The sequence below is a fragment of the Chanodichthys erythropterus genome, chromosome 1, assembly GCF_024489055.1.
Source record: "Chanodichthys erythropterus isolate Z2021 chromosome 1, ASM2448905v1, whole genome shotgun sequence".
NCBI classification, from domain to species: domain Eukaryota; kingdom Metazoa; phylum Chordata; class Actinopteri; order Cypriniformes; family Xenocyprididae; genus Chanodichthys; species Chanodichthys erythropterus.
Window position 1 is genome coordinate 18372028 of NC_090221.1, and position 23728 is coordinate 18395755.

Here is a 23728-nt window from a genome sequence, read left to right on the forward strand (position 1 = left end):
TCAGCTAGAATAGGAAAAAGCATTTAATGCACTTAAAACTTATAAAAGGTCTTCTAAAAGGCAGGGTTTGGATCTATACACAATCTTAGTCCCTATATATAAAAAAAATTATTTTAATCTCGTTAAAATAATTAAAAAGATAAATAAATCAAACAAACAAACAAACAAACAAAAAAAAAAAACTCACACAAGACTGCAAATACTTAGTAGAAGACGTGCAGCTATGTTAAGTAGTTTAGCTGGAAGGGGCACGTTAAATCACTTTTGCTAAAAATGGATCATGGGACATCAAATTAATAAATGAGTTGGAACCAAACAACTGTAAATAAATTCATGCATACTGGTAGGGTCATGTTTATGAAACATTCAAAATCGGTGGTAATAATACAACAGAAACATTAGGATGTGTTTTAGAATGAGGTGAGCTTATTCAATGACCCTGAGTAGCAAAAGTGATGGTAGTCAAATGCTTGGATGGGATCCGTCAGAGCAGAAGCATTCTCAAATGAACCAGAAAAAGAAAAATAAAGGATGGTGAGGAGCCAGCCCAAATTAAAAGAGGGGGTACACATGAGGCCAAAGGTGAGAGTTCACCATACTCACCCTAAACTCCTCCATTTCTTCTTCCTATAAGGGAGAGCCATGAATAGTGAAGTGTGGGGCAGAGAGGGTGGACGAAGAGAGAAATGGGGGAGAGAGAAAGCCCATGAGAGAAAGAAAGGGAGACACACTTAGATGAGGAGAAACAGACCAAGGGTACCAGGTTGAGGTGCATCAGAGACCAAAAGAGAGACAGTAACTTCTCTGACAATAATGCAGACAAAGAGAAACATACACAATGGTTTGACTCTCCTGTACGTAAACATCACAAACACTTCAACGTTGAAAAAACCTTAGTAAAAGCCTGTGCGTGGAAGCGTGAGGTGAGAGCTTTACACATCGCAGTAAGTGGGCACTAAAAGCTACTCAGTGGTGTGAAGAGTCCAGCCTGAAAGAAAGGCAAAGAAGTCATTGCAGCAGTCAGATCAGGAAAGCACTCACCTGGTTCTGAACATCAGAGCAGGGTCCATGTTTACAGCTGCCATCCGGCCTACGTGTCTGATTTCTTTAGCAATCATCCGCAGCTTCTCAAAGTTCACCAAACCGTCAACCTTCGAGTCATTCCCTAGAGTTAGCAATAAAGAAAGGGCTCATATCATATCATTTACACTCTTGTACTACAAACCCTGTTTGCATGTGAAATAAACATCCTTCAGTAACAGCCTCTTTGTAATCCTTACATTAAATGCACCGCACAAACTATAAAGATCAAACAGAAATAGTCCCAATTAGAAACAAACCTATGCAGCTATGCAGAATTAGAAACAAACCTATGAAGCTATGCAGAATTGTAGGTGCTTTTCATGGAATATAAAGCCATTTTATCTACCAGACACAATCTCTGTTTACTACTACTGAAAAATTCCCAAAACTAAGAGATGGAACAAACATGGATACTATATATGTCCTCACCTACATCAGTGAAAATGATCGTACCTTCATGCAGGAAGGTGAGATCCTTCTTGATTACAGGGAAGAGTGGTATTATGGGTGGCTGCAGGTTCTGGCTGTTAAGAAGGTTCCGGTACTTTGCCATATTCCTGGAGGGATCAAATAGGTCTTGGAGATCACTAAACAGCTTCTCATATTTACTGGGCAACTTCTCCCATGTGCCTCTCAGCCTGGACACCGGTGCCAAATTTAGACCACTGGAAAAGACGTACAACGCCATTGTTATTTGGGACACCAAAAAGGGTCTTCATTTTAATCTAAAATTTTTTACTCTTGAACTTAAATCTCATTTTACCTGATAATGGCAAACATGGAGTTGAAGTTCTTGCACTCGCGGCAATGCAGTGCAATTTTAATGAAGTGCTTGATGATCTTCATGCGTTTGAGCTGGTTGGGCTCACGCACCACTTCCGTGGCCACCCAGAAGGTCTCCCGATTGATGGCCTCCTCAAAGAGCTTGAGACTGGGGGGCCCAGTCAGGCGAGTTTTCAGCTTAAACAGGTCATCAATATACTCGGTGGGCTCGATGGCACAGAACAACTCGAAGGCGCGCATGGAAAGCTGGGTCGCCACTTCCACCGTGCTGAGTTGCAGCAGGCTGATCTGGCTCTCCCTTAGTAGTTCCTGGGCATCTTCATCCGAGCACAGTGTCTCTGTCTCCATGTTGCTTTTCAGGTAGTACCTGTATGTTAAATGGAGAATAGGCCAATGAGAGGAGAGGTCAACAAGTGTCTTAAGTGATTTGCCTCTGAAACAGAAATATTTGCCACAAGGGCTCTAAGGCAGCACCTGCCACTCAGCTGGATCCTGTCGGCTAGTTTGGAGAGTTGTTCAGGAAGTCGCCGCTGCTTGATAACGCCCTCAGGAGTGACTGACACCTCGCACAACGAATAGGCTTCAGCGGCAGCAGTCAAGGCAAACTCTCGGATGGCCTGAGCTACGACTTCTTTTGCTGTGGTGTCCTTCCCAATCATGATGTACCGACTTTGCTGGTCTGCCTTGAACACTCGCAATACCTGGTCTGACATGTCTAAAGAAAAGAGAAATTACTAGCATCAAGCCTTTATCTGGGTGGAAGTCCACTTATCATGTGTTCCCCATGATCATTTTACATCACTAATGAACACATGTCACTTTCACAGTTGGTAAGCTTGTGTAAGTCCGAATCTGAACTAGATTTTTGGACAATCCAGAACTGATCCACTTCTGGATGTCTACAATGTAATCAATTTATGCATTATCTCTACATCAACCACTTGCCTGACTTTGTTTAACATTAACCCATCACAAAAGCTTGTTATATAAAATGTAAAATTTTCTTGGTGCAGATGCATGTTCAGAAGACACCTTCACACTAAGCAAACAAATCAACTTTCAAGGTCAATCAACAAAACCTCTAGTGTGAAAGCGACATGAATCAATGAAAAAGAATTTAAAGAATTTAGATGAAGTGTTCAAAGATTAAGACCTGATTGAATCCCACCAAACTGTGCGGCATAAAGAACTCTGGATAGCGAAATCAATGTCAAAATTGAGCAGACAAGTGCCCTGAAGATGATTGTGATTAGAAAAATTAAAGTAGTTAAGGAACCTCTGACGGGGCAAGATCAAATACTTACTTATAGGTACTGCTTCTGAAAGAGGACATTCAGGACAGCATGAACATCTTATTAAATATGCATGTACTGAGATTAAACTTCTTTGAAGGGTTCTGTAGATGCCCTCAAGGAAAGTGCAAGGTAAGATATCACACGAATATATTTAAACTATCCTGGCAAAGATCTCAACTATCTTTATTTACTGACTCAAAGTCAGTTCACTCATAAGAAGTTTGTCAAACCTAGATGGATAAATTCCTGGATCAAAAGATTATTGGCTAAATCATATCCCTAGGGAAATGATTGCTGAATGCTGTTCACCCCTTAAGCCCAACCTAAAGCCACAGCCAAACTCTAACCCTAACATCTCAGAGGTTGATAAGAATTTTGTTCCAGAACCAACAAGGATGTTGATGCAATAACATATCCTACTTTGTGAAACCACATAAAGCATCTTACCAGGTTGGTTGTTGAAGTCGAGTATGCGGTGGTGTGACTGCAGCAGGTCAGGGTTGCTTGATGAAAGGTTTCCACTGACAGGAAGAGCAGGAGGGATCTGCTTTGACTGCTTTAGCCCTACAATGCTGTCATCCTGGGACTGCCCCACCCCAACATCACTGTGAACAAACCAGAAGAGTTATACACTGCGGTGGACCAAATTGCTAATGGCGGTTGCTTACATCAAGCACATCTTACTTGTAAGGTTTGGGTGGAAGAATACTGGTCAGTGTCTTGTCGAAGATCTTCTTCAGCTTGTTTCTACCACCTACGGTGTTGGCCTTGGCTTTCTTACTAGCTTTCTCAAGACCCATGACCTGCTCAACATCCACAGCCAGGTCAGGGATGGAGTAACGACTGGCTTTCTTAATGTCCCCGATTTTAGGGATGTGAGGTGCCCCGTTTTTCCTGTCTGGCTCCTCCTCCTGTTCTTGCTCCTGGTCCTGGTCAGGTCTGGCCAGTAGCTCCTTAAACACTGAAAGTAGAGAACACAGCACAAAGAAAGAGATTTAACAATGTCATCTAACATTTTCAAAAAACTAATAGTCAAAAGCAACTACAACTAAATTTTCCAAAACTACATTTGCAAAAGGAAGGAGAGCTAACTGGCAACTTTTGGATCAAGCGTGTTTTGGATCTAAATGACAGTCTGTGCAGCTGCTTTAATTTCAGCCAGTGTAACTTACCTAAGAGATTGGTTTTCACAGTAATGGACAGGTGTGTGTTGTTTTTGAGAATCTCGTTGGCTTTGGATAGCGGCACATTTTCAAAGTTTTGCCCATTTACCTCTAGTATCTGTGGAAAAAAATGGAAATCCAAGGTCTTAATCAACATTGCAGCTGGGCCAGTTGATAAATACACATAAAACATAATGTTCTAAAATTTTAGTAAACTTTTCAGAGAGCAGTTTGCGGCATTACACGTCACTTAATAAAATCATCTCGGTGAGGTATGCTGAGTGACAGTTATTCAGTGTTACATATTTTCTATGCGAAAGGACCTCTACAAGCCTCTTGTCCTCCATGATTAATATTATTGGTGTGTGTTCTCTTGTTACCAATTACACAAAAGAAATTAAATGAAAACTTATTCTAATCCATATTTATAAAAAAAAATTGCTTATCCATTGTCAAAGCTGTTGACTGATACAAGGGGGAACTACCACATCGTTTAATTGCATGTCGTTTAAAGCAGACACAGTTATTATCAATAATCTCAAAACGGCCAAGTATCAGCTGATTAGCATTCAGAACAATCAACATTCTTCTTGTGGTTCGGAGGGCAAACAGATAGCAACTCATTAAACAGCTTTATGAGCCAAATACCACATAGAGTGAAGGGCAAAAAGAACAGTGTGACAATACTCAATTCATCTGAAATCACATTTTCCGCTTGTGTGAAGGAGGGAAGAAGTGTGGCAGACAGATTCAGACTACAGAACAAGTTGAGGGGCTGAAATGAATGTGCTTTTATGTTTGAAAGACAGGCTGAATGGAAACAAAATCATAAGATGAGGTTTTTGCTTTTCTTCTTTATGATTTGATTTAGGGCAGTATGCTCTCAGTGCTGTGACTAACTCTGCTTTCACCGGTTGACAATGCCAATTACAAATGCTCTCACACAATGTTTTCCACTTCCAGTCCCACACTGCTATTACTGCTCCTAATGCCACAGCAAGTTGCTATTACGGTGTCAATTTAACAACTATTTCTGTAGCTTACTTCAGATCCTGCATAGGGCTGGTGTGACATTACCTGATCTCCTCTTTTAAGGCCGGCCTCTGCAGCTTTGCTGCCTGGCTCCACACTGTCAATGAAAATGCGAAAGCCCTTCTCTGAACCCCCCAGCAGGGTGAAGGCCAGGGGGGCTTCCCTCGAGGGTTTTGTCAGGGTCACCACCCGCAGTTTAGCTTTGGCAGCACATGCTATGTTTAACAGTCTTAGGTGCCCACACATTTTCTGGTTCAAAGAGAGGAATTACATGAGATTTTTGCAGTCAATTCGGCCACAAAGCTGAAGATCACCAAAGAATTTAAGGTTTTATTGCACACAACTGACCTCTCTCTCCAGATTGTACTCGAACTCCTCAAGAAAATGTGTCATTGCGGGGTCGCCCTCAAAGTCGTTGAAGTGATTGTTCACCCACAGCAAGACTACCCGTGTAACCTGATGAAATGTGAGGTTACTAATCATTCAATTGAGAACTGATTGATTTGAATGCTTGAATAAATGTGTCTATGTACCTTGTCCCTGAGGCTGGGGTCATGGAACCACTCCAACAGTTTCTTGCCCACCACCATGGGGCTTGGCAGGAAGGTGCGGTAGGTAAGCAGGAAGTCCTCGATGTAGGTGGGGTCAACCACTGAGTGCTCTTCTACAAGGTGCATGGTAAGACGCTCCGGTGTGCCCTGTAAAAACCAAATATACTCTTTAAAAGATGCCAAAGCAATGCATTTTAATCCAGTTTTGGCTCTGATTTGTGGTTGACCAGAAGAACTATGAGTCAGTTTCATTGTTGTTGGGCAAATTTCCCTCAGCTCCCATTGTTGAGGTATTGGGCTTGTAAAATATTATTTGATATTCAGTCCATATACTGTATGCCTCTACTGTGCTAAGCATATTTCCATGTTAAGGAATCAATAAAGGGCTATGTTCAATGCATCTGGGTAAATCAGGGCAAATGCCATGTCATTGAGAGTGCAAGTCAACGTTTCCTATAGAACACGGTTTCTGCAGTGTGGCACAACTTGGCTTATCTCACTGGACGCAATTCAGACTGCAAACTCACAACTAGAATAAAATATAATTTCCCTTTTCTGAAGTGCCACAAAATAGAGGTGCAGGAAACACTGGTGTAAGTATTACATCCTTAAGCTTATGTGAGCTATTAACAGACCTCATGAGAGGTAACATCCATTCTAGGAAAATTATTATAGAAAAATTACAATTCTCTAGTCAGGATAGCCTTTTTTGTCACTTAAGCTACATTTCTGAACATTTCTTTACCTCTGGGTATGAAAAAACAAACTTGTCACATTCTGAGCTGGGTTCTCACCTTGATGACAATGTGTCCTTTTCTGGTGCCTGTGCGGTCAAGCTCACGGTGTTCCTTCACCATCACAATCTCACCCTCTTCTTCCACCTTCTGCATATTTTTCTCTACTTGGTTAAGGATACAGCAGTAATCTTGCTGTGCTATGCAAACAAACTGACAGAGAAAGCAAGAGTGAGCAAGAAGACACAAACCGTGAGGGGAAAGTAAATCAGTTTCATGATGCAGCAATATATTCAAATGATTTCACCATGATAATTACACCAGTGCACTGAAACAGAGACAAGATTTCATTATTTCTAATTTTTCACTAATCACCTCTATTATTCTCATGCTTAATGAATGGGCAGAGCCACATCACTTCTGCAGTAAATGAGTCATTACAAGCAGTTAAAATAGTTTGGGCGGGGATAAGAGACATTCATCATCTTTTTTTTTTTTTTTTTTTTTGTAGTATTGTTTGATTCACCTGGCAGTCATCCACCTTGGTCTTCATCACCCCCTTCATGTACTCTTTCTCCATGGTGGGGGACACACCAAAGCTGTTGCCCATGCACAGGATTTCCGTCCGGCCATCTGGGTGCGTCACCTCCACTGAGCCGTTCAGAATCACAGACCATGAGTCCAGCTACAACAAAGGAATGATGCAAAGTTAACAGTAAGACACAAACAGTTAATGTGATACTACAATTTAAATCATATTCAGGATGCAATACGTAATATAAACCTTTGTGGTGAAATACAAAACTTGTGAACAGGGACTTAGGTATGTGCTGCTGCTTTTTTGGAGTATTTGTAACAGCAAAGAACATGTCATCACAATGAACTGTATGAGCCTCAAGCTCTGTCCTGCTTTCAATTATATAGATGCATTAGGGGGGAAAATGGCTCTTTTTGGCATGTCAATACTGAGATAAGGAGATAAGTGATTCCCGCTGTACCGCGGGCATCTTGTAATCTCAAGATGTTGAATGCTGGCATCCATTCAGGTTTAACAGTGCAGAAGATAAAAGGCTGATTGGTTGTGACGAAAGGGGGGGATGACAGTACATGTAAGCGATTCCACAGAATCAAGATTAGCACGAGACTGAAGTAAAGCTGATGAAATTGTAAAATTGAGCGACATAACTTCAAAAAAAAAAAAAAAAAAAAAAAGTGACAGGATTAGGGTTAAAGAAAGAACTAAAATGGGATTAGTGTGAAAAGCTACGCTAACAGCTATCAATTTAGGAAAAAAAGTGCAGGGTATGTACTACACATACTAGGCCACACATATTGGTTGAAGGTTAAATTGAGGCTTTAAGTAAGAGCAGAAAGGCTAATGCCACTGGATCATGTCACGGGTAAGTCTGACCGACCTCTTCGCCATCATTAAGGACGATTGTGCCGGCCCGTTCCACCACAGCAAACACCATGACAGCACAAAGCTCCCTCCTGACGGACATGGTCATGTTGGCAAAGGCCGGAAGCTGGTGCATGAACTCCAACAGTTGCTCTGAAGAAACAGAGTGAGAAATAAGAAGTGAAAGATACAATTAAGAGTCTCTGAAAGTCTTTCATTGATATTTGTTCTCTCTTATCAGATGCAGTTTGTTCTTCCCACATGGAGAACGGAAAACATTCTTTCCATGGCTATAAAAATAACAGCAACCAAGCATTGAATGCATTATTAATATGAAGCTATTTCTGAAAACCGGCTAATCCTGCTATGCAATATACAGGACATTTTATACGCGACAAAATCCATTTCCACAGTGACAAAGAACTAAATGGACAGTAGTTTCGTCAACTATAGACACTTCCCAGGGAAAAACTAGCACATTATTTCTTTTTTTTTATTATATGGAGGTCAAAATAAAACTGTCATAGAAACTATATACTGATCCATGTCTTGGACAATTTTTGATACCTTTGAAATGATTTTTATGCAGGGGCGCCATGACAAGGAGGAGAAGATTAAACGTTTCTAAGGGCCCTGGCCAGTCAGGGTGCCCCAGCGGTACCAATGCATTATGTATAGATTTTATTGTTTTATGCTACTGGATGATCTTAAAATTTGAAAATCCGTAATAAAAATAGCATTGATTTTTAAAAATTACAGCATGATGATCAAGACTAAGAGTAAAATAAACCATTTAAATATAGTGCATGAAAATTATTTCTTTAATTATCAATTTTTAGACATATTACAACTGCCTCTCAGTTGCTGTCATTTCCGTTAGTTTTATCAAAAAGTTGATACAGTTGACAACAGCGTCAGTGAAGAGCTTGAGATAAAATTTGTGAAAAGAAAAATACATTTTAAGATAATTAAATGTGTATTAAGAATAAAATAGAGCCTGACATTTTAGTCCAATAATGCTTCATGTGATTTTCACTGCAGAATGTTATTAAATACAACACATCATGAGAGATGTGGCAGAAATGACACCGTGATGGAAATAATGACCTTCAGAATTTTTTTCCCTGTGATTTACATGTATACACTGTTGAGCATTGTTAGTAGACAAATTAAATCAGTTAATGAGAATGTAAAATGTGTGTTTTAAGTGAGTTAATTGTCTTACAGTCTACAGTGCCAAAAGTACTTATAGTTAGAAAAACATCCATTTCCATTTTTTGGCAAGTTTGTCTGTCTCTTTTTGACAGCGTAGCCAGTGTGCTTGTCATTTTGTTGCACAGAACATGGTTCATTAAACCTCTTGTGTCCATTCATTCCAATATAATCATTATTTTACAATCAATACAAATAAATGGAACTGGCCAGCAAGATAATAGTTTTTCTATAGCAAGTTAATAGTTATTCTTTCCATGCTTGACAGACCAACTAAATCAAGTATCTGGTTTTAGCTAGTGTGACAGGGCTGCCCAAAGCACTGAGTGATTCAATTGAGAACAAGAAGAGAAAAGACAAGAGATTTTGCTCCGTGCTCATGGCCTGTCTGGGTACTCGATGACCTGTGCTTGGCACGGCACCACTGAAGCGTAGCTGTAGATGCAGCTCAGCCAATCAAATTTTAATGTGCTCCAAGAGACTCGACTGAGAGGGTGACCTACAAAAAAACAACACATCTCCCCCTCATGCTTTCCTTTTGTAGTCTCTCCGACCTTTTGTTGCCTTCTTTTCCTGGCAAATTATTTCATTGCTTTCAAGAATCTCCACTTCTAGTGTTTGCATTATGTTCTAGTAAAGGATCTTTGCCAATGTTATTCAGGATTATATGGGAATCGCTCACCTATGTCATCATCCGTTCGGTCCATGGGGTCTTTCTCCAGACAGTCTCGGACGATGTCTCGACTCATGAGGGGATCTGAGGCACGTTCAATATCTTCCTCATCGTCATCCTCCTCGGAGTCAACGGCCGTCTCGGGCAGGCCACTGAGGTCCATGTCGCCGGGCTCACTCTCGGTGGCCTATGTGTAAGAAAACTTCATTCAATCATAAAGTATTTTGGACTTTTTATTTGTTTGTTTTAGATCTGTAAGTTATTGTGGAGTTTCTGCTAAAATAATACATTTATCCTGAACATTGAAACTGATCACTGCCTTAGAGAGAGAGAGAGATTAAAGAAAACCACGTCCTTATCCATTAATTCAGAATCAAAAGGAAATGTCAAAAGGACATGTATAGCAGCAACCCTAGAGACAAAAAAATTCTAAGAAGGCAACTAACAAACCAAATAACCAAGCACATGTAACAACAACAATATTTTCTGATACATGACAGATGATAGAGTTAGATGTTTGAAATCCTTGTTTGAGAAAATACAACCCATTACTCCAACAGCACATGGCCCAATCTTAGAAGGTAGGCAACAAAAGAAAGACCCATCCCGTCGTGTATGCCACCATCTTGTGTCGCAACCAAGCCTGATTTGCTCTCACCTGACCGAGGATTCCCAGCGATGCTCTATTCCTGCCTGAAACTGCCCACAATGTCGCCTTGACCAACTGCTTGCAGATACCGGGTCCCAGCCGCATCTTTAGAGCTCGGGCTTCCAGTCACTTTTAATTTTTTAAGCCCCTCGATCTGGGCTCACACAAACGCATGTCATTTTGACTTAAATGACCCGCATTACTCATCAAATATTCAGACCGTGCTGAAAGCAGCCACTCAGAGGGCGAATGGGGCGGGGCGATGTGAGGTTGGGCTCTTTTTTAGGGTGGAGACAGGGTAGTGGGGGAGGATGTCAGTGACAGGTGGCAATATGCACTAATATAAAAAAGAGAAGGCTATCTATCACATGGCATCCATCTTAAGAAGGTCTACACAACATGTGGGAACAGATCACCTAAAAATAATTCTGTCATCATTTAATCACCCTCATGCTGTTCCAAACCTGTATGACTTTCTTTATTCCCCAGAACACAAAAGGAGAAGTGGTGATCTCCTATTCTTGAGCAAATGAGCAAATCTGATTTTGTTTTATGAACTTCTGAATAATTAATTTCCATATTGGACTGATATGGTTCTCAACTTCAAATCACTGACTCAATGATCTGGCACAGCACTTGAGGTGATTATCAATTACAATTCAAATGAGTAACAATTTTAATCTGTTCCTGGAAAAATAAATAAATAAATAAATAAAATAAAATAAACTATGCTTTTATGCTCATTTTATATCCTTTTTTGAGGCTTAAGGGTTCAATTTAATTAAATAAAAAAGATAATTTCTCCTTGTGTGTTCAATGTAGATATAAATTTACCTTTGTTCCAGAGGCTATTCATCTCTGCAATTTAATTATTATTATTAGTTTTTTTTTTTATGAATTTATTTATGAAGCATGTTGGGTTATGTTTTTACTGTTTTACTATCTGCTATATGATGAATTAGAATTGCCCCTTGTGGGATTAATTAAGTTCTTAACTTAACTTAATGCAAGAAGGTCATACAGGTCTGGAACGACATGATGGTGAGTAAATAAATATTGGGAGAATGGTTCCTTTAAGGTCCTCATGAAAACTTCCATGAGCTCACAGATGCTCAATAACCCTGTGGCATACAATTGCCCAGAAGCTCAGACTGTTAAAATATGAGCACGGATCTATGAATGAGCAGTATTTACAATGACAGACAATCCCAAATGCTATATCCACCAATTCGTAGGAAACCCCAGTAATTCCCTACTCTCAACTATGAATTAAATATGCATTCTCCAGGCATTTAGCCACTGGTGCATGGCGACTGGATATCTATGTGCTTAAACAGCAGCAATCTTGTTGAAGAAAGGCATCAATGACTGTTGATTAATGCCGTTTAAGATCTTAAAATCAATATACTAAGCGGTGACCCATTAGCTGAACCTTTTGGGATTTACATTGCAACACATATTCATCCAGACATGGTTAGGTTGAAGACTCGCTTCAGCTCATTAAGCCTTTGGCAGATAAGCTTGAAGAAATTGAACGTACTCAATGCACTCAAGTCAAACCAACTACGTTGGGGTTGTCCAATCAATATCCCTACTGTACTGACGAGATGCAAATCAAACACCACCACTGATGGAGACTGAGCAAGAGACAAGCTGGCTTCTCTTATGAAAACCATTTTAGGAGCTAATCAGGGAAGACAAACATATGGGCTGTTGTAGCTGGTGAAAGGACCGATTTATTTTTCAAAATGCCATGGCTGGTGCGATCCATAGCGCTGTTTGGGCGGCTAAGATGAGCGTGAAGGGAACATTAATTTTTTAGCAGGGCTATTCTTGGATCAATGCTTTCAAGCCTCCCTGAAGAACCTGCATCATTATTTATTCAAATGTATAAAAAAAAAAGTGACCGTTTTGACAGCCACATTGAGGATATGGGCCATTACTCTTGACAATAGAGGCCTGAAGTATTGAAAGATGCTTGGGTTCCAAAAGTCTCACCACTAGTGAAAATGATTCTTCTATTGTCTATTATTGTGATTTGATCAAAATAATCAATTCAAATTGAGGGAAAATTAGCATCAATTTCTGAAAGTCTTGCATTGTGCATGGCTGTAATTTTGCCACAGTGATGGGATATTCTTAGGCATGATGCACCACCTTTTGTGGCTTGTCACTTTTATAAAATGGCAATATGATAAAAGACACTAATGTTATAATACTGTAGATAATAAATAATTATAATAAATAATAAAATGTATTAATGATAATGAACTGTTTTTACATTAAGTAATATAGTGTTATACATCAATTAATTAGCTTAACTGTAGCCTGTTTATGGCTGCCAGGCAGTCACATGAATAAAAGAAGGTACAGTTTCATCTTCAAACGCTGCTCATCCAATCAGAATTTAGAGTTGAAAATCCATTTTATATTGGCAACATTTCATACAGCCTGCTCTTGTTTTATGAGACGTGGATCACATGGAGAGGTGAGGAGCATTGTAGTAAAGTGGGGTGTAGAGCAGGGAGATCACAACCTCTTTTCACTAGGACACCGTCCAGATGTTAATTAGCCTTTAACAGATGGCCATCAGGCCAGGATCGTGGACACTGCATAAACTGAATTATCTCCCATACACCTTTGCACACAGCCCGCCGCAAAACATCCGCAAACACATCACACAAGAAAATCAATGAAACTTTCAAGCAAATACCAAGCCAAACACAATTAATAAGATTAATGGAGGAAAACAGACATTTTATAGACTGACACAAATATGTAAAAGGGAAATGGGGTTCTTCTGTTTTAATCTCATTGGCTCAGTTTCACAGGTCATTGGCTCAGGTTTAGTTATAGTGACAAATGTTTAGTGACAAATGTTTACCAGGGAACATGCATACTGATAAAATATGTACCTTGAATGCACTGTAAGAAGATTTGGATAAAAGCATCTGCCAAATGAATAAAATGTAAATTAAATAAATGAATGAGGGATGAAATTTGCATGAACATTAAAAGAGATGGTTCACCCAAAAATAATATTAAAAAAAAAAAAAAAAAAAAAAATCAACAATGTGACCATGGACAACAAAACCAGTCATAAGGGTCAATACAAAGCTGAATAAATAAGCTTTGGCCGAAATACAACTATTTGAAAATCTGGAATCTGAGGGTGCCAAAAAAAAAAAAAAAAAAAAATCAAAATATTGAGAAAAGGTGACCAAATGAAGTCCTTAGCAATGCATATCCACTCACAAAAATAAAGTTTTGATATATTTATAGTAGGAAATTTACAAAAAATCTTCATGGAACATGAACTTAATATCCTAATGATTTTTGGCATAAAAGAAAAATCAATAATTTTGACCCATACAATGTATTGTTGGCTATTGCTACAAATATACCCAAGCAACTTATGACTGGTTTTGTGGTCCAGGGTCACATATATGTATATTTTTTTAAATAAATGAATACTTTCACTCAGCAAGGATGCATTAAATTGATCAAAAGTGAGAGTAAAGACATTAATAATGTTACAAATGATTTATATTTTACATAAATGCTGTTCTTTTGAAGAATCTTGAAAAGAAAAAGAAAAAACTTGTTCCACAAAAATATTAAGCAGCATGTCTGTTTTCAACAGTGATAATAATAAAATGTTTCTTGAGTATTTCTTGAGATTAGTATGATTTCTGAAGTATCATGTGACACTGAAGACTGGATTAATGATGCTGAAAATTAAGCATTGCCATCACAGGAATTAATTACATCTCAAAATGTATTACAATGGAAAACAGTTTAGCAGTTATTTTAAATTGCAATTAGATTTCACAATATTACTATTTTAACTGTATTTTTGATACAGTACAAAAACATTTTTGATACAAAAAAAAAAAAAAAAATGCAGCCTTGGAAAGCATAAGAGACTTTTTTTTTTTTTTTTTTTTTACAAAAACATTCAGTTTCTGACAAAGCCTCAGAAAACTCTAAATAAAGAGCTTTTACTGTGATTTTTAACTGACTTGGATACTATGAACTATGTATCACTGTGCACTTAGATGTGAGAAATTGCACGTTCTGTTATTCATGTGTCTGCCAGCCTGTTCAAAAATTCTCCTTTCGGGTTACACAGAACAACATGAGAGCCAAGAAATGTTTACTTTTTTTTTTCTCTTAGGTAAACTATTCCTCTATTAGTCCTAGCTTCATTATTCCTAGAGGCATAAACCAGTAAAAACTGTCAAATGCTGTCAGTTCAGAGCATTAAGTATGTGTCACATTTTGATGGCATTTGTCACAAAGCTGCTACTCCTACATTACCCAAAGACAAGGTGTCTAGCAGGGAATGGTGTTGTCACCTGGTAAATGTCCGACAGGCTGCTGCTCCCAGAATCACTGGTGATGCTACATCCTGAGTGGCTGGAGGAAACGTGTGTCACCTGCGGGTGAATCCCGTCTGCCAGGTGTAATCTGCTGAAGTCTGCCGGCAGCTGCACACGGAAACAAACAGACTGTCAGGATGTGCATTTGACTATAACAATCCATATACATCCTACAATGAATCTAATAACCATAACAGCCAATCAGCCAATCTGTTCATTTACCCAAATTTTTGCTCATGTATATGACTTCAAAGAGAATAGATATAAACTAAAAGCAACAAAGTTCTGTGGGTTTCATTGAACTTTTAAATGTCAAAGATTGCAGTGTCTCCTTTTTTGCTGAGGTTCAAAGTAATGTCAGTTTTGTGGAAAGCTGCAGTCCACTACGCTATCATTAATTCATCACACCTGCAGTCTGATGTTTCTGATACGACTCCTCAAGGATTTTTTGGTGGAACTAGGCCTCAGACACATTCAGTGTTTTATTAGAGCTGGAAACAAGACCAGACAATATCTTAACATGGGCAAGTTTCCCCTCCACACCATCCACAGTTCTGCCAAATGCAACAAAATGTCAGCCGGGTCAGTCACATTTAATGTGGGGTTTCGCTAGTTTGATTTAACAGAATAGCGCAGCTCCTTTGCTAGTGCTAATGGTTGTTGACAAGTGGTTTTGCACGCAAAACTATTCTATGACCTCAAAAGACTAGTGCTTGAACAACTCATATTTTCCACAATCCTGCATATTTTCCACAAGTCTGCTATTAAGCCTGCATATACTGTACATAGATTCCCTGAAGCCAAGCTGTAGAGAAACTGAAGCTGTGAGAGAAAATTATATTTCTAATGAGAGCCTTGGCATTGGAATACCATCTTAGCTTACAGCAAGAACAAGTTTGGCTCATTTTTCCATAAAAACAAACATTAGGAAAACAATACAAATACAAATTCATAATTAATGAAAGAAAGATGCTTTATAGTCAGACTAAAAGATGTGTATATGGCATGTTTTTTCCTCTGGTACAGAGTGAGCGACGCTTTGTACATATCTGAAGGGGTGCGGCTCCAAGAGCAAAGTGTGCGTGTGTGGGAGCTTGTGCAAGAGGAAAGGCTCTGACAACAGCACTGAGATAAGGAGCTAAGAACCAATTTCAGCTAATATTAGAGAGCACACATCCCACACACACACACACACACACACACGTGGCCACATTCCGATAAAACCCATTCAATCGGCTCCCGATTGTGTCTGTGTGTGTGTTCGTGTGTGTATGTGTGTTCACAAGTGAAATTGCTTTTTTGGGGGGCTATTGGATGTCTTCAGCCAGCTGTGGCTGAGTATAGCTTTCATACAAAATGCATCTGACCTAATTTCCACTCCCATAATCGTATACATGCCGGAAATGCAGCCAATTCTCTCGGGAGACGGAGAGCTTGAACAGAGAGAAAGCAACCTTATAGATGGAGTAGAAGCAGATAAGAAAAATTATATATTTGCACACTATCTGCAGCGATACTGGTGCAGTAAGAGAGGGAAAGGAGGCAGATTGGCGAGGATAAAGGTGTTTTAACACACTAATGTGTTGATGAATATTCCTCCTCATGTGCACAAATTCATTATTTGAATCTATTGCCAGTCATGGCAGTTCATATTCATATTAATTGGGGCTATTTAAGTAAGAAAGAAAGAAAGAAAGAAAGAAAGAAAGAAAGAAAGAAAGAAAGAAAGAAAGAAAGAAAGAAAGAAAGAAAGAAAGAAAGAAAGAAAGAAAGAAAGAAAGAAAGAAAGAAAGAAAGAAAGAAAGAAAGAAAGAAAGAAAGAAAGAAAGAAAGGAGACCATGGAAAAGGACTGAACGGAAAAGGACAAAATGAGAAATAGAACTAACAAAACAGTGAAAAAACAAAAATGAAAGAGAGTTAAGAAAAACAACAAATGGGACAAAATGAAAACAAAACAAACAAAAAAAAAAAATCAAAAAGAACAATTTTTTTACATAAATGAAGACGAACAAACAAAAGTGAGCAAAAGAAACAAATGAAAGAGAACAAAATGAGACAGAAGGATGAAACAAATGAATGACAGAAGAAAATAAAATAAAAGAAAAGAAAAGTAAAGAAAAGAAAAGAAGTGTATTTGATTAGGGTTCTTGAAGCACCAGTACACACTCAAAGTGATGTTTCAGTGCACACTATTAGGTCAGCGGGTGCATTCAGCAGTTAAAATAAAGGCGCTGTGATAGCAGCAAAGTGCCTCAATCCTCCTTCCACATCCCTTCGGCCGTGTTCCTCAAGGCTATTCCCTTAACAGTCCTGGATGGCCACAGAGCTGTCAGCTATGATACACACATCACCTCTCCTCATGCTTCCACTGCAGAAAGGAGTCATCAAAACCTCTACCATGCCAGTAAATTCACTTCTCAGGAGTGTACATGGGCTTTTCTACTGGCTGTTATAGAAATGAGCAGGGAACAATGAAGCAGTTACTTGCTTACGCTGAGCGGAGAGCAATGAGCGATGCCATTTTTCAAGGTGTCTTTTTGTTTGTAAATGAGGTTGATTTGCACATGATTCTTCCCACAGGAGTTTCAACTGCGTAGAGTGTTTTAACAACATCTTCATTACAATGACAAGAGCTTTCTACAGAAATACATGTACATTAGTAAAGACTAAAAGAAATGTCACTGATAGTTTAAATAATGTTTAGGTGCATCTAAGAAAAAGTTGATAGACCGAAAAGAATTGTGACCTTGTTTTAAACCCAACACCTCGTTTTCTGAGCTGGAAAATCTGCAGAATGGATTTAAAAATGGTAAAATGTTAAACTCTGCTGAGAATATTATCAAATTAGCCTCAACAGTTAATAGAGAATAAGTAGAACCTCATGAACAACAGCTGCTCCAGTTCTGCAGGAATCACTAGATTTGTTTGCGTGGGACAGCTTATAACAGAAGTAGAAAACAAAACATTACAAAGTGTTCCAATTCCCTAAACCTCACAAATATTACATAAATGGTCCATGACGTTCAATGTTTCCTCCCCGAAATTTTGTCTGATCCAAAAATATCTTCCTTTTATAAATTTTTATAAATAAACACAGGCTCACTGAGCATTGAGCAAGAAATGAAACATGGGTGACTGTTGAAGAGCTGGAGATGAGCAATATACTGGTTAAAATTACATACATGAAATCACATTATACCCATATATTTGTGAATGTGAGTTTGTTGGCTGAATTGACTGTAATGAGACTGTGTGCTGGAACATAATGACAAAACAAATCTTTTATCACTCACATCAAAAGAACCATACAAAAAAAACATTTGTCAGCTTTATGACAGTCAATCACTGTTTGTGGATACCATTCCAATAAAATAAAATGGAAATAAAAACTAAATTCTCTGTTCTTCTCGTGTAATTATCAGTTTACCTGCGCATAGCAAAGATGCTAGGACTTTTCTTGGCTAAGTCTTGGGAGATGCGGCATTTATGAGAACGGGTTGGGAAAAAGCGGCCTCTTAATTGTCTCCTAAGGCTCTGGCGGAATATTAACTGGTCGCACAGCAGACAGGAAGCGCCACGGACATCACACAGGCAGGTTTATTGCACACCGATCACGTCATTCTCTACTCGCGTTCTCAAGTTCAAGGCTGCAGTCCAAAACAGTGAATAACAATACAGGCAAAAGTTCACCTAAAGATTTGACAAAGTGGCGTAAATGAGTTTGAATTAAGGTAAAAAAAGAAAAACAGTGCAAGCGGAAAGAGAAAGTGCAAGCTATATTATTTCTCTGTATGAAGCATATTTATTCAAGCAACAAAAACAAACCTGTTACTGAAAAATGCACAATAAACCAATCAGTACATACATACACTCTAAAAAATGCTGGGTTAAAAACAACCCAAGTTGGGTTAAATATGGACAAACCCAGCAGTTGGGTTAAATGTTTGCCCAATGTGCTGGGTAGTTTTATTTAACTCAACTATTGTTTAAAAATGACTATATGGCTGCCTTAAAATGAGCGCAAAATATGTTGGAAATTAAAAATCAGACACATAATTACTAGAGGCAACAATAATCATCAAAAGATGAACATTTATTAATAAGCAATTTAATAAATGTTTATTATTTAATTAATATTAATTAAACATTTTGGGTTAATTTTAAGTGGTCAATAAAGTGATTTTCAAACATCAGTTGAGTTAAATAAAACTACCCTGCAGGTTGGGTTAAATTCAACCCAACAGTTGGGTCAAAACAACCCAATCGCTGGGGTTGTCCATTTTTAACCCAACTTGGGTTGTTTTTAACCCAGCATTTTTTCAGAGTGTATATTTGTCCTAACTCATTGTATTTTAATGAAAAACTCTGAGTGATGCTGTGGTGTGGCATGATTTTGAACAGCTGACATTAATAATTATTATTATTATTCATTTATGAATCATAACCTGCCAAATTGGCTAGTGTGTTGATGTGTGCTACCCGCCACAGTGGATTTTCACCTGCATTTGGCAGGTTGGCAAGTGTTAATTTCAAAACAGTAAGGGATTAATGGTAGTATAATCTGCTCAGGTCATAATTCAAATATTTAAAAAAAATGACCAAATATGTTTCACTTATCAGCAACAACCCAACCCATTTTGATTCTACATACATCTTTGGCATGCAATCACATAATTTGGACAAAATGTTGGTAGCGACAGCAGTCAATATGCATGTGTCAATAGCAATATCCTGCCTGCCTCTTGTGCCCACCCAGGGGTCCGCTCCTGTCCTTTAAGTGCCCTTTTCATGTCACTGTTGCACATAATAATGACTAAACTCTCTTACCACAGAATTTAGGGCAGGCCTCCGTCAATTAACCCAAGAGGCTTTTAGTCAAACAGCGCACAGGTCACAGACAGCACGCTATACTCGCAGGGGTCCCAAATATCACTCTTGTGATGCCTCTGGGGGAGATTGTAAATAAATGAATAAGCTTACTGGTACATTGGCCTTTCACATACACAAGTATGAATGTGAAGTTATATGGTCACAGATTTAACCGAATCCTTACTCTTTAAAATGTCTGTGGGTCACAAGCTGTTTCTAAAACCCAAAAAAGATAATGCAGTCTTAACGACCTACATAAGACAAAAATGTGACCAAAGTCCAAAATGGCTTTGTGCAGGTAGGAAAGCTTAATTTTTGTACAACTGCATGCATACTTGTTTCGAATATAGTCCTACTGTACCTGCTGTTGTACATTTGAGATGTGGACATATAGACATATGAACCTGTTGCTATATCTCTGTGAGGAGCTCATGTCTGTCAAAGCAAAAGGTGTGACATTAAAAAAAAAAAAAAAAAAAGAAAAAAAGAAAAAGGGCTGATGCTGGAGGACTCAAAGCTGCAAACGTATCTCATAAGCCTCAGTATCGCTCTAGGGGCCTCTCGCTTTCCTGAGCCGAGAGGATCAAAAGATTAAAGAGCTTCGGCTTGGCGTCAGATTAAACAAGACCGATATTCACACAAACGCAGGCAAAAATATTTACTATGCTAATGTAGGGAATAAAGCTAAGGGAAAATGACCACTTCCTGATATTCAATGAAAGAGTGTCCACAATTAATCTCTCCATGTATTGGTTTCCTAATCTAACAGAGTCCTACAGGTCTTCAAAAAGAGCTCTGTACACACATTCTCATTGGAGCAATTGCAAATAAAGTTTTTTTTTTTTTGTTTTGTTTTTTTTGCAGAACAATAATTCTACAAAATAAAGTCTTGCAAAGTGAGAAAAAAATGCCAAAATCATATCTGAAGATCTTTTGCACTGCAGTTACAGCACAAGTTGTCACTTTATGCAAGTGTGTTCCTGTTGCTCAACTGGTAGATTATAATCAGGGGTGCACATAAGGTGCGCATGTGTGGTAAAAATAAATGATGCGCACCAGAAAACGTGGAGGGAAGCGCTTTTGAGTACCGGTTCACAGGGACACGTTTACTTACTGGTGTAGGATATTTCTCCATCTCTGGTAAGACGGCAATCATGATGATAAGTGTGTTCTTTTACTATTAGGGGTGCAACAGATCAGTTAATCCATGATCCGTACGGATAAGGCCCAACGGTTCGGCACGCATGCGATTTGCAGATTTACTGCTAAGTTTAACCATCATAGAGTGAAAGTTTATAATTTGGATGCGTTTCGCCTATTAACACATTCAAATGATTTTAAAAGCTGAAGAGGCGAAAATCGGGACTTGCGAGCTGTTATCTGTGCCACACCTGAAGCGTGCGCACACACAGAGAGAGACAGCGCTGGAACACCGAATTAATTCCTCTTTTGCTTTTACTTTCACTTGAAGGGACACGCACACAAAATTATGTCAAAATTCCTGTCTTGGCAAGTATTTTCTCAGTTATGTCATTAGCGAACAGTTGAGAAAGAAACCAGATGTGTGTCAGTATATTCAGTCCATGCATGCATCCCGTCTTAAGCCCAAAGTATGCTTCGGCCTTCCGTGTTCATGCACCATCCGAGTGACATCATTTCCGTCATCCGGAGGGCTCACGGACCCCATCCGCGTGCAGCTCAGATTGAGACCGCGCGGACGGTGTGCACGCAAAAGCAGGACAGAAGAGTCCACTAGGTGGCAATACGCACAGTATTGAACGCAGTGTGCAGTCGTCGAAGAAGTGCGTGGAAAGAGTGATTCAAAAACAAGATGAGTAAACTTAGAAGCATATCCTTCTCCATCGTATTTGATTCTTGTTCGGATTTGATTCTTGGTGTATCTTCTGAACTATGTTGCAATGGTGGATGCATTATTTTTCTTCTCCGATCCTGGCCAGCGAATGTCCCGTTGATGACACGATAGTATAATATATATAATATAATATAATAATATATATATATATATATATATATATATATATATATATATATATATATATATATATATATATATATATATATATATATATATATATATATATATATATTTTTTTTTTTTTTTTATTTTACTGCAAATGTGTCGAACTCGGTCATCCGCTCGCATCTGCGGTTGAGTAAACTTTGAAAGATGCGCGGACACGACTGCACACGGAAAGTGAAGCATAACCAGGCCTTTAAAGTGACAGCAGTCTAATATTCTTGCTGTTGCCTGTGTCATTAATGTTAATTAAAAAAAGATAAAAAAAAAAACATCATTATCATCATCTACCATGTTCGAGAGAAAAGAAGATAGTGAGGAGAGCACAGTGTGAGTACCAAGCAACATCTCCAGGTGTTTCTTTGAGAACCAGACAAAAAAAAAGCACTCTTGATTATAATACTAGCAACACCAAGGTTGTGTATATTCAGATCTTGCATAGTGATATTACAATTATATAAATACTTAAGTATAGCTTGAAAGCAGTCTGTCGCTTTGGATAAAAGTCTCACAAATGCAAAAGTCATACATTTAGATAAGCAGTTTAAGTTTTTTTGAGCAGCAGATCAGCATATTAGAATGATTTCCAAAGGATCACTGAAGTGACACTGTAGACTGGAGTAATGATGCTGAAAATGCAGCTTTGCCATCACAGGAATAAATTACATTTTTAAATAAAATCAAATAGAATTACAGTTATTTTAAATTGTAATAATATTTCACAATTACTGTTTTGATGTTTTTTTTGGTCAAATCAATGTAGCCTTGGTGAACAAAAGTGACTTCTTTCAAAAGTTGTACAGGATTGCATATACTAAGGAACCAAAAATCGTTCTTTACTTCATTTCAAGTTACAATTTTAAACAGCAGCACAAATATTCCTGAAACAAAAAAGGTATATAAAGGATGTATAAAAAAATAATGAAAACAGTTGCAGTGAATTGAATCAGGGAAAGTATGAGGAGGAGATATATGGGAGAAATAATATGGTGGCCTTTTCAGTTAATTTTTTTTTACCTAGATCAGGGGTTTTCAAAGTCAAAGACAGTGGGCCTCCCTTCTAACACAACATACTTGATGGCTGACTTTATTTATGTGAATAATCCCCAAGATGGGCATTTTGACTTATAAATGTGTGTATTTGATGGTTCAAGCATAATAAGATGTGAAAGTGAACTGAATTCAGCACTTGTGCGCTTCGGATGCGCACCACAAAAAGCCATCTGTCAGTATCGAATTCAGTTCTCTTTTGCGGTTTATTGTGCTTTTAATAACTCATCATTAAGCACATCCTGCTCTTTATTCTCATTTGTCCATGTTTTGTTGCTGCTCTATTGTGTTTAAGTAGTCATGCACTGCACCAATGTATTTACATACAGATAAACTATATAGAAAAATCTTTATCGATTGATGTCGTCATATCACCCAGCCCTACTCGGCACCTCCCTGGGGGGGTACTCCCCACATTTAAAAAAAAAAAAAAACCCTGTCCTAGAATAATAGATGCCCAGTGGAGTCACTAAGATGGCCACAGAGAGAACTAGCATGCCTTAAAGGGAAAATTAAATTATACATCAATTTAAGTTTTGACTTACAATTGATCAATACAGCGTTGTAGTTGTGCTAAAACCCACAATATACTAACAGCTCTGATGTGAAACACCTGTTCACCATATCACTGCAACTTCCACAGAGAATTGTTATATTTGTTGCATAGCAACGCTCTTATGTCAGGGACTATGGTCTATAGTCTATGAAGACGTTCGAACATGGCACGTTTTCAATGCTCGTACAAGGCCAAGCGCACACTAGCACATTATGGCTGACAGAAGATCAATTCATTTACAGCTAAAAGTGCTCATCA

General features: G+C 38.4%; 1 protein-coding gene across 13 annotated transcripts in view; it reads right to left on the reverse strand.

Moving 5' to 3' along the window:
• Window positions 1-23728, reverse strand: part of rapgef2b (Rap guanine nucleotide exchange factor 2b) — a 136636-nt gene that overhangs the window by 12753 nt on the left and 100155 nt on the right. For 8 of the 13 annotated variants that reach the window (XM_067388873.1, XM_067388878.1, XM_067388882.1 and 5 more), the window contains 17 exons: window positions 14933-15064; window positions 13490-13525; window positions 9935-10112; window positions 8057-8193; window positions 7168-7326; window positions 6702-6854; window positions 5890-6054; window positions 5705-5812; window positions 5402-5605; window positions 4334-4442; window positions 3846-4122; window positions 3609-3766; window positions 2341-2581; window positions 1847-2233; window positions 1537-1748; window positions 1042-1165; window positions 604-627 (listed from right to left, as the gene is read on the reverse strand). In XM_067388873.1, the coding sequence (XP_067244974.1) occupies window positions 604-627; window positions 1042-1165; window positions 1537-1748; window positions 1847-2233; window positions 2341-2581; window positions 3609-3766; window positions 3846-4122; window positions 4334-4442; window positions 5402-5605; window positions 5705-5812; window positions 5890-6054; window positions 6702-6854; window positions 7168-7326; window positions 8057-8193; window positions 9935-10112; window positions 13490-13525; window positions 14933-15064 (2804 nt within the window). The remainder of the gene's footprint in view (window positions 1-603; window positions 628-1041; window positions 1166-1536; window positions 1749-1846; window positions 2234-2340; window positions 2582-3608; window positions 3767-3845; window positions 4123-4333; window positions 4443-5401; window positions 5606-5704; window positions 5813-5889; window positions 6055-6701; window positions 6855-7167; window positions 7327-8056; window positions 8194-9934; window positions 10113-13489; window positions 13526-14932; window positions 15065-23728) is intronic. The other 5 variants (XM_067388880.1, XM_067388877.1, XM_067388879.1 and 2 more) reach the window with 2 other exon arrangements.